At 33.4% G+C, this 11768-nt stretch overlaps 1 protein-coding gene across 2 annotated transcripts; it reads left to right on the top strand.

The window, feature by feature from the left end:
* The first annotated feature begins 9548 nt into the window (after nucleotides 1–9548).
* On the top strand, nucleotides 9549–11512 carry LOC141724547 (protein ELF4-LIKE 4-like). Of its 2 annotated transcripts, none has more exons than XM_074526721.1 (2): nucleotides 9549–9779; nucleotides 10884–11512. In XM_074526721.1, the coding sequence occupies exon 2, from the start codon at nucleotides 10938–10940 to the stop codon at nucleotides 11277–11279; it is 342 nt and encodes a 113-aa protein (XP_074382822.1). In that variant the 5' UTR covers nucleotides 9549–9779; nucleotides 10884–10937; the 3' UTR covers nucleotides 11280–11512. The 2 variants fall into 2 exon arrangements, with proteins under 2 accessions (XP_074382822.1, XP_074382823.1); XM_074526722.1 differs by lacking the exon at nucleotides 9549–9779 and adding an exon at nucleotides 9875–10790.
* The last annotated feature ends 256 nt before the right edge of the window (nucleotides 11513–11768 follow it).

The raw sequence follows: 11768 nt of genomic DNA, 5'->3' as shown, positions 1-11768 counted from the left end.
GAATGTTGGGATAAAACCTAAGAAAATGCAAGTTGATGCTGGTGTCATCTGGAACTGCTTCAATAAAGATGAATTTCTACCTCTAAACATGAGCATAATATATGATGACTACGTTCAACAATTATCTGAAGAAATAGTCAAAGTTTGGGTTGTTTCTTTGTTTAAAGTAAGAATCTACTATTTGGATGGCTCCTTCATTTTGCTTAGTAGAGAAGTAATGTAAATATTCTCAACTACAGAATTGAAGAGGGTAATTAGCTTGATGAAGGACAAGGATGCAAGTACAAGAATGTCAAAGACTGTGATGTCTGAAAGGCTGAGAGTAAGAAATGAAAGACATGCTAGGATTAAGATTGAGAAGGAGGAAACGAAAAGGCAGTATGCAAGGGAGATAGAGATGTTTGAGAAAAGATCAAATGAACTCAAGGCAAGGGGGCTGAGTAGAATCTCTAAAGATGGACATTTTCTAAACATTCAAGTTGGCAGATCTTCAAGAATTAGAGTTGGTTACCTCAATAGTTACTCATTGGATGAATGGCTCAAGCTGGTAGAAGCCTTAAGAGGGACATAAATAATTGAAGAACTTCATGTACTAGTAAATCTCAAGGACCTTACTAGGAAAGAACCGGGCTATAAAAAATTCACTTGATGGTTGTAATTGTTGAACTTACGTAATCATCAAATGTATAAAAGTTTGTATTTGTCAATCTATCAGTTTTTATGTAATTGATTTTAACTTGGGGTTAGTCTTGTTATTAGGATGAATTTTTGTTGCAATCTTCTCACAAATTGGGGAAGATTGTTGTATAAGACATGCCTGCATAATAACAAGACTAAGTTACATTGACAACCATAAGATTTAGTTGTTTGATAATCAATTATGTATTCTGTATTATATTTCTTGAGTCTGTAAAAAGGTTAGAATATTAGACTGGAGGATTTTTCTGTGAAAAGATTTAAACTAAGGAATAAACCCAGGAAGAAGATCAAGCTATGGTCATGCCTCAGAGAAAAGTGTAGAAGCTTGGAGTTGAATAAAGTTGTTCTAAGAAAAATGTTCTAAGTCAAAATAAGGAAAATGTTCTAAGTCAAAATATTTACAATTCATGGATCAAACTATATCGAGAATTCTAGAATGACTTATCGAGAAGTCCAAAATGGCTTATATAGAAGTCTCAGAGATATCGACAAGTCACATGATGATGTAGAGAATTGGAGATATCGACAAGTCAAATGAAGATGTGAAAAATTGGAGATATCGACAAGTCAATTTCTCGTATACAGATCTCAGAGATATCGACAAGTCAAAATGTGTATATAGAGATCTCAGAGATATCGACAAGTCATATCTACATGTGGAGAAATCAGATATATTGACAAGTCATTTCACATGCAAGAATGTAGAGAACTCGACAAGTCAAGTATACCTATAGAGAACTCAGAGATCTCGATAAGCAATATACTTATCGAGATGTCACTTCTCTATAGAACAAACTGGAGATCTCAACATACTTCTCAAATACAGAATGCAGACAAGTTCAAGATTCAAGATTATCAGTCAACAAATGATCTATTCGCTAGATTGAAAAGTCTAAAAAGTAGCTGGGAGAGTACAAGATCAAGGGCCAAGATTAACTGGATAAATCGTGGTCACAGACCTGCAAGATTCTACACAGATTTGCTAAGCTAGAAATGGAAATAGAAAAAGGTTGCTTTAGAAAGTAGTTTAGTACATTTTAGTGCAAGTCGTGTAAACCCGTGTTGCTAGTCTATAAAGTATGCAATGGTCCTTAGTTTAGAAGTAACAAACAGATTCAAATTTTCTTATATTCTCTCAAGAAAAAAGCTGAGTTCTTATATTCTTAAGAAAACATAATTTGTAGTAAGATAAACTTAATTAATACAAATTAAGTAAGTTTCAAAATACTGTGCTTGTTGATTTATTACTATAAACACAACATCTCTACAAAATTTAAATTGATTTGTTCACCTAAGATCCAAACAAGTTTAAAAAGGCTAAAATCCAAGAAACACATTCACCCCCTCTCTCTGTGTTGCATTCAGTATCTAACAAGTGGTATCAAAGCAAAATCTAATACAAAACAGATAAAGATCTTGGAAGAATAAGTGCACAAAAGATAAGCAGTATCAAGATACCAACCTTCGATAAAATCAACTATACACTTTGGAAGAAAAAGATGATGTTTTTCATAGGGATGGTCAACTCTATGAAATTATTATTGAGGACAAGATGTGAAGACGGTAGTTTATAAAACTTATATAATGTATATAATCTAATATCTTGAAACAGTTCTTAAAAAATTTCTGGACAAAATTTAGAACAGTTCACGATAAAAATAAATGACACATTGTTGTAAATTGATTGTTATTGTCAAACATTAAATAGTAAGGTTAGGCTTAGACTTAAAAGTTTTTTATTGCATTAAATTCTATGTTCCTTGTTTTGGCTATAAATAGCCTTCTTGGGAATGATGCAAAACACACCAAGCAGCTTCCATTTTCTCTCTAGCCTGCTCTCTTTCTCCCTTTCTGCTATATTTACTTTTACAGAGGTTCGATATAATACTCTTATAAGCTAGTATTTTACAACACATTATTAGTACGAAGCTCTGCCGAAACTGAGAAGGTATAGTTTTAATTTAAATGTACATATATATAAGTAGACGTGGTTACACCCTCTACATATAATTAAATATATATATGACCGAAGTAGACGTGGTTATACCCTCTACTAATAATATATATGGTCGGAGCACCGCCTATTATTTTACGGTACCATTTAATTTTGGGTAATACCGAAGTAAAGTGGGAACCTTAATTTATAAATTGCATAACTATCGGATAATAACTTTTTGCCCCTAAGTAACTTATGCAGGATTGTCCACTTTAATTTATTATTGGTCGGAGATAACCTGCATACGCAGACGTCCGTATGACGGGTGAAAATCCATTTGTCATTTTATATATAGATCTGTTTATAATATCAATGATAATAATGATATAGACATTGATTATTGCGTACTTGTTAACACACCCGATTAACAAGGATTTTATGTAATATTTACATTGATGAATTAAAATTTAATAATTTTTGTGTTAATTCAGATTTAGTATGACAAATATTATAAGCTTGTCGTTCATTGCCTTGAACATTTCTGGTGATAATTATTTATCATGGGTACAAGATGTAAAGTTGCATTTGGTTTCAAAGAAATTAAGCGATATAATAAAGGCAGAAAATAAATCAACGGCTGAAGAAAACTTTACCTCTATAATTTTTCTCCGACACCACATGCATGAAGATTTAAAATCTGAGTACTTAGAAGTCGAGGATCCCTTTATTTTATGGGAAAATCTAAAGGATAGGTTCGATCACCATAAACTAATTTATCTACCTACAGCTGAAAATGATTGGGCTAACTTAAAACTTCAGGATTTTAAGAGTGTCCGAGCATATAGCTCTGCTTTGTTCAAAATAAGTTCTAAGCTTATTATGTGTGGTGAGAAAGTTACAGAAAAAAAAGAAAAATTGATAGAACACTGTCAACTTTTCACCCCAACAATATCAACTTAGCAGAGATGTACAGGGAGCGCAAATTTACTAAGTTCCGGGATCTTCTATCAACTCTCCTCGTTGCTAAACAAAATCATGAATTGGTGATTAAGACTCATCAATCCCATCCAATGGGATCTGCCCCATTACATGAAGTAAATAACATGTCATTCCAGCAGAATATATGTAGAAAAGGGTATAGAGGTGGATGGGGCCAAGGTCGGTACCATGGACGAGGTCGGAGCCACAAACATTTTTATCCATATAATAACTCTGGTCATCGGAAGTGGCAATCTAAATCACAGAGTAAAAGAAAGGCACCACGAGGAGGAAGAACTAAAAATATTTGCTATAGTTGCGGCATGGATGGGCACTGGACACGTAATTGTCATGCCCCAAATCATCTTGTTAAGCTATATCAATCTTCTCAAAAATTAAAAGAGAAAATGGTATAAACAAATTTCAACAATAATAACATAGATGATTTCCCGAGAATCACAACCGGAGGAATAAGCATTAATGGTCCGAATGAACCTAACGAAACTCCCATATGGGAGGCTGAAGATTAGTTTCATATAATTACTATAGTAGTATGTATTGTGTGCTTTATTTTGTTTGAACTATGTAGTCTGTTATGTTCTTATCAAATAAATTATATTTCTTAATTATATACAGAATGGATTCTCAAGATATATGCATTGCTGATTGTGGTACAACTCATACAATTCTACAGAACCGAAAATATTTTACCCAAAAAACCAAGACCGAAGCTCAAGTCGGAACTATTTCCGGTGTATCTAATATAATTGAAGGTTTTGGAAAAGTTAGTTTCGTCCTACCTAATGGTACCCACATACACATTCTAAATGCATTATATTCTAGTAAGTCTACTAGAAATCTTCTTAGTTTTAAAGATATCCGACTCAATAATTTTCACATCGAAACTACCTCTAAGGCTGATAGAGAATATTTTCTTATTACTTGCGCTAATCCTAGCAACAAGAAAATCTTAGAAAAGTTTCACTCACTTTCCTCAGGATTATATATGATGAAAATTAGAACTATTGAGTCACACAATGTCATTGCTACCAAACTCATAGATCCAAAATCTTTTACACTTTGGCATGAAAGATTAGGTCATCCTAGCGTCTCTATGATGCGTCGTATTATAGAGAATTCTATTGGTCATCCTCTTAAATATTTTAAAATTCTTTCCAACAATGATCTTCCATTTTCATCATGTTCTTTAGGAAAATTGATTACTCGACCATCCCCTACTAAAGTTCAGCTTGAAAGCCCAACTTTTCTAGAAAGGATCCAAGGCGACATATATGGACCTATACACCCATCATCTGTCCCATTTAGGTATTTTATGGTATTAATCGATGCCTCAACTAGATGGTCTCATGTTTTTCTTCTCTCAACTCGTAATGATGCTTTTGCAAAATTACTTGCCCAAAAAATCAAATTACGAGCTCAATTCCCTGATCATTGCATTAAGTCAATTTGTTTAGATAATGCCGACGAATTCACATCTGCAACTTTTATCAACTATTGTTTGTCTGTAGGATTCTCAGTTGAACACCCTGTTCCTCATGTACATACACAAAATGGGTTAGCCGAGCCTTTTATCAAAAGACTCCAACTTATTGCAAGACCATTGTTGTTGAAAGCAAAATTACCTACATCGATTTGGGGTCACGCAATACTTCATGCTGCTAATATTATTAGGATTAGACCAACTTCCTACAATCAACATTCTCCACTACAACTGGTACTTGGTCAAGTTCCTAATATTTCTCACTTTAAAATTTTCGGAAGTGTTGTATATGTACCGATTGCTCCACCACAAAGATCGAAGATGGGAGCTCAAAGAAGAGTAGGTATCTACGTTGGTTTTGATTTCACATCTATTATTAGATATCTGGAGCTTCTTACCGAAGATTTATTTACCGCAAGATATGCAGATTGTCATTTTGACGAGTCTATGTTTCCTCCATTAGGGGGAGATAAACATTCAAATAAAGTTAATCCTGATATAACATGGAATACATCAGGATTATATTTTCTAGATCCACGTACCGGTCAATGCGAACTTGAAGTTAAAAGAATTATTCATATGCAAAATATCGCAAACCAAATGCCTGACGCATTTAAGGATTCTAGAAATCTAACTAAATCTCATATACCTGCAGTAAATACTCCAGCTAGAATAGATATACCAATTCAAAAATCAGATACAAATGAATTGGTTACAGAATCAAAGCCACGCCTGAAGCGTGGTAGACCGGTCGGTGCAAAAGATGTTGCACCACGAAAAAGAAAAATAAAGAAAATTGCCCCTGAAGTGGCACAAGCTCCAGAAGAAGCAAATACCCCTGAAGTGGTATTATCTCCTGAAGAGATTCCAGTCCCTGAAGATACATGATTAAACAATCATGAAATTTCAATAAATTATGTGCATGGTATGAAATTATAGGATCGAAGTAAAGCCATAATTGATGATGTATTTGTGTATTCCGCAGCATTGGATGTAGACATAAATCCTGATCCTGAAGCACAAAGTGTGGATGAATGTCGTCGAAGAAAAGACTGGCCAAAATGGAAAGACGCAATCCAAACATAATTAAATTAACTGCGTAAAAGAGAAGTATTTGGACCTGTTGTCCAAACACCAATCAGTGTGAACCCTGTTGGAAATAAATGGGTATTCATAAGAAAATGAAATGAAAAGAATAAAATTATGAGATATAAAGCCCGACTTGTAGCACAGGGGTTTTCTCAAAGGTCTGACATTGATTTTCAAGAGACATACTCGCCAGTGATGAATGAAATTACTTTTCATTTTATATTAGGTATGACATCTAAAGAAAAATTGGAACCACGTCTTATGAACGTCGTTACTGCATACCTGTACGGTTCACTTGATAGTAAAATTTTTATGAAAATCCCAAAAGGTTTATAAATGGACGAGTTCAAGAAACTTCGTCATATATACTCCATTAAACTTCAACGATCATTGTATGGACTGAAACAGTCTGGTCGTATGTGGTAGAACAGACTTAGTCTTTATTTAAAAAAGAATGGATATATTAGTAACTAAATTTCTCCATGTGTTTTCATCAAAAAATTACAATCTGGTTTTGTGATTATTGTTAGGTCCCAATTTGTTTGTAGAAGGGGGGGTTGAATACAAATAGTACCAAATAATCGAATAAATGCGGAATAAAAAATGTGAAACAAAATTCAAGTTAAATAAAAATATTATTAAACTTGAAAGGTGTTACAACAACTGTATCGATTACAAGGTATTAATCTCAAATCAATTATCACAAATCTAGAATAAATTCGACATGAACTTTTTCTATTTTTGCAATAATTAGAATCAAATGCTAAACGCGATTTGAGATTAAGTTCTAGGGATTTTGATCCGCTAGATTGTTACACAAGAACAAGATAAAGATTTCTAGTTGATTGGATTTAACTTTACAATCTAGATTTTGATCTTGAAGTTTGCAGAGAAGAATGTAATATTGTTCTGCTTCTTTTTCTTTTGTTCTCGGGTTCTGTATGTTGGATGATTGAGTTGAATAACTTCTGCTTCTATTTATCAACAGCCGAATTAATTGAATTGGAATGACAATCCTTTAAGCTTGTATGACAATCGGTGAGACTATCCTTTTGAGCTAGCAAGACAATCGTTTGAACCAGCATGACTATCAGTAGGACAATCTTTTGAACTGGCATGACAATCTCCTTCCTAGTGTAACTTTCGGTATGACAATTGAAATGACTTGGCATGACAATCGGTATGACAATCCAGATTGTCATGCTAGTTCATTTTCAATTGTCTTGCTGATTTAAGATTGAATTTAATCCAATTAAACTTCTGAAAATTCCTAAAATTAATTCTGAATTAATTAATTAATTAATTTAATTAATCAATAAATTAATCTTTGCAGATATAATTTATTTACTTAATTAAATTATATGACTTAATTAATTAATAGAGAATTAATACTAACCCTGAGCAGCATCCATTCTTCTGAATATCTTCTGAAAATCACTGAGAATTATGAATCAATTCCGCCATTTCAACGTTGACACTCGATGTACTGTCTGGTTCATGAGTGACTAACTTCCGTGACGTTTCTTCATGTCTTGACTTTGACGCTTTGATTTTCTTCAGATTAGATCCTTGTAATTAATGATACTCTGACGAGATCTCTGTCACTTGATTAAATCCACGATCTTGATTTATATCACTGAGGCATGATCAACTTCTTGAACTTCTTCCAGTGAATTAACTCCTCAAGTCTGTAGATGAACCTTGTTTCTGAATCCTTTGACAGATATTACTTTGCGAGATCTCTCTGACGGTCGATCCACTATTTACTTATTACATTCTTATTTGAGTTGAGTTGAATCCTCGAATATACAAATAGGTCTATGACATATGACTTACAATTATTGCTATATATGTGGATGATTTAAACCTTGTAAGAACATCTACAGAGGTTGATGAAGTTGTCATATACCTAAAGATAGAGTTTGAAATGAAAGATCTTGGAAGGACAAAATATTGTCTTGGTATACAAGTCGAGCACTTGTCATCGGGAATTTTTCTCCACCAATCTATATATACAGAAAAGGTTTTGAACAGATTTTACATGGATAAATATCATCCATTGACTACTCCAATGATGGTTAGATCTTTAGAGCCTGATAAAGATCCATTTTGACCACGAGAAGATGATGAAGAAGTTCTCGGCCCTGAAATCCCATATCTTGTAGCAATTGGTGCACTTATGTATCTTGCAAATAATACAAGGCCAGATATTGCATTTGCTGTGAATTTATTGGCTAGATTTAGCTCTGCTCCGATGGACAGGCATTGGAATGAGATCAAGCATATATTTCGTTATCTTCGTGGAACAATTGATTTTGGGTTATTCTTCCCGAAAAACTCAACATCTCAGTTGATTAAATATGCAGACGTTGGATATTTGTCAGATCCTCATTTTGGCAAATCACAAACTGGATATGTGTTTATATATTGCGGTACAACCATTTCTTGGAAATATACGAAGCAAATTATAGTGGCAACCTCAACAAATCACTCAGAACTCATTGCGATTCATGAAGCCAGTAGAGAATGTGTTTGGTTGCGGTCTATCATCAAGAATATTCGGGAATCATGTGGATTACCAGACATCACTAGAAGTCCTACCGTTATGTTTGAAGATAACACTTCATGCATTGATCAACTCAAGGAAGGATATATCAAAGGAGATAGGACGAAACACATTTCACAAAAATTCTTCTACGCTCATGAACTTCAAAAGAATGGTGAAATTGATGTACAACAAATTCGGTCATGTGACAACCTTGCTGATACGAAATCATTACTGAATTCAACATTTGGGAAGTTACAACATAACATTGGAATGCGTCGACTCAAGTATTTGTTACAACAAAAATTCGGAGAATGATTAGTTTTTTTAGAGGGGAGATTGTATTCTTTTTCTTTCGTCAAAGTTTTTATTCCATTAGGTGTTTCTTTGACAAGGTTTTAACGAGGCAGTCTATGATCTATTTTAAAATAACAATAAAAGGGGAGTGTTGCAAATTGATTGTTATTGTCAAATATTAAATAGTAAGGTTAGTCTTAGACTTGGAAATTTTGCATTTCATTAATTTATATGTTCCTTATTTTGGCTATAAATAGCCTTCTTCGGAATGATGCAAAACACATCAAGCACCTTCCATTTTCTCTCTAGTCTGCTCTCTTTCTCCTTTTTGCTATATTTATTTTTACAGATGTACTCTCTTTCTCCCTTTCTGCTATATTTATTTTTACAGAAATTCGATATAATAATGGTATAAGCTAGTATTTTACAACAAAATAGTAGTAGTTTGATTAGAATATTCCACGACAAGTGGAAATATAAAGGAGAAAATATATACATCCGTCATAGTGAAAGATAGAGAAGGTGGGGTTGGATGTGAATGCCAAATCTTAGTACATACAGTATACACACACTCCTCTCTCTCTCCCACAAACACTATTTACTCTCTCTCTCCATAATCCAGATTTCAGAGCCCAAGAGCACAACTGAGATTGAGTGAGTTTTTAAGAAATCTTGGATTGGATTCAATCCCCTGATCTTCTCATCTCTTAAACAAATGTTCCCAGATTTTTAAGGTACCATTTTGTATTAATTTCCCACACGCACATAACACATTAGTTGTTCGTGTGTACAGTGTATGTGTATGTTGTGTATCTAGTATGTATGTACTTTATTACAGGCCTTTTATTTTCTATATCTAGTTAGTTTCCAAGTTGATGGCATCGTTGCAATTGCAAAATCTTTCTTCCAATTATTGAATTCCCACTTGATTCTAGTTGAGATTATTATTTTTTTTTGCAGTAATTATTACACAATTATATTTTTTCTTTTTTTTTTCCATAGTTTTTTAGCCAACCTGTGCAGCAGTGCCCGAGAAATCTCCAAGCTTTTCTCTTGTCTTTGTTTTTTCAATGTTTTTTATATTCTTGAAATCTTCATTTTTGTTTGCTAAATTTCCAGAACCCAACAAGATGGGGGTCTTATTATTGTTTTATACTTTATACTTATTTTTCAAGTACCCATTATTGTCTGATTTAGTACAAACACATACATGCACACATATAAGATTAGAGATGAACATGTAGTGAGATGCATGTGCCTGTATTTTCATTTGCTTGTGAAGAATGCTTGTATAATTGTATTGATAGTGCTGATGATACTCTCACCACTATTGACCAACTGTGTTTTCTTAAAATTTTTAAAAGGACTCATGATTCTTCTTTTCACAATCTGAGCTTTTTTTGGCCTTTAGGTGTGTATTTTTCAGTACTCATCAAAAGTAGCCCATTTATGGAAAATGGGATCTGCTTTTTTCACATTTTATCATATCCAAATTATGGGGAATAATAGTATTTAGTTCTGTATCTGTGAGATAATGATAATTATAGTTATATACATATTAATTATAGTAATTATAATTAGATATGCATAAGTACATGTTTGTTATGATCCTTCTGTGAAAGAACTAAACAAGTTGAAGTTGTGATTTCTTAGTTCAGACCTTGTCTCTTATGCATAAATTGTACAAACACAATTCCAAATCTTATCATGTTTTGTCTGGCTTTCTATTAGTACAGTAAGTACAGGTAGGAATATAATATATTAAATCATTTTCTTTTTTGGAATATAATTTAATACTATCTCAATTCAAATTCTTTCTCTCTCTTTTTTCGGTGCAGGAGTGTGCCTGATTTGCTACAAATCTTATTCACTAGTCCATTACGGAGGCACACATGGAAGGAGATACGTTTTCAGGCCTACGGAATGGTACTCAAGTGGATGGCAAGGTAGTCCAGACATTTCAAAAGAGTTTTGTTCAAGTTCAAAACATTTTGGATCAGAACAGGCTGTTAATCAATGAGATTAATCAGAATCACGAGTCGAAGGTTCCTGACAATTTGAGCCGGAATGTTGGTCTAATCAGAGAGCTGAATAACAACATAAGGAGGGTGGTTGATCTTTATTCTGATCTTTCCAGCAATTTTAGCAAATCCGTGGATTCGTCTGAAGGAGATTCAAGTGGTGGTTTGAGGTCTGATAGCAAAGCCACTAACAAAAGAAATAGGCCTGGTTAATAAAGCTTTAGCCTTTTCTTCCTGTTCTTGATATTGTAACTGGTGGAAATGATAAAATGCACAATTTTCTCGAGGTAATAGGATATTATGTCATTTGAATTGTGCAACCCTTTTCTTCCTTACTGAATTTCTAGTCTTTATTAATTGCTCAAGTCTGTCACATTGTATCTCTGTAATATGGATCTAGCAAATTGAAAATCCGTCATGTTTTATATCAGTCCCAGGTTTCTTTATGTTCTCTATAATGTTTCAGAGGATGGGTAACAATAATTTTATCATGTTATGTACAATAATATCTACAAAAGGTGATCAATGAGCTGTTATCTTCTTCCACCTTTTGTGATTGTCAAAAGCAACTAGTATGATTTAGTTATTTTTTAGATATCATTTAATTATGATGAAGTTTCTTCTACTTTTGGTAAAATTCCCCCTTTAGTTTTTTTTCCTTCAAGAACTGAAGTGGTGGCAGATATACTGATTTTAGTACTT

Source organism: Apium graveolens, chromosome 5, assembly GCF_009905375.1.
Source record: "Apium graveolens cultivar Ventura chromosome 5, ASM990537v1, whole genome shotgun sequence".
Lineage (NCBI taxonomy): Eukaryota > Viridiplantae > Streptophyta > Magnoliopsida > Apiales > Apiaceae > Apium > Apium graveolens.
This window is presented reverse-complemented; position numbering and strand designations above follow the sequence as displayed.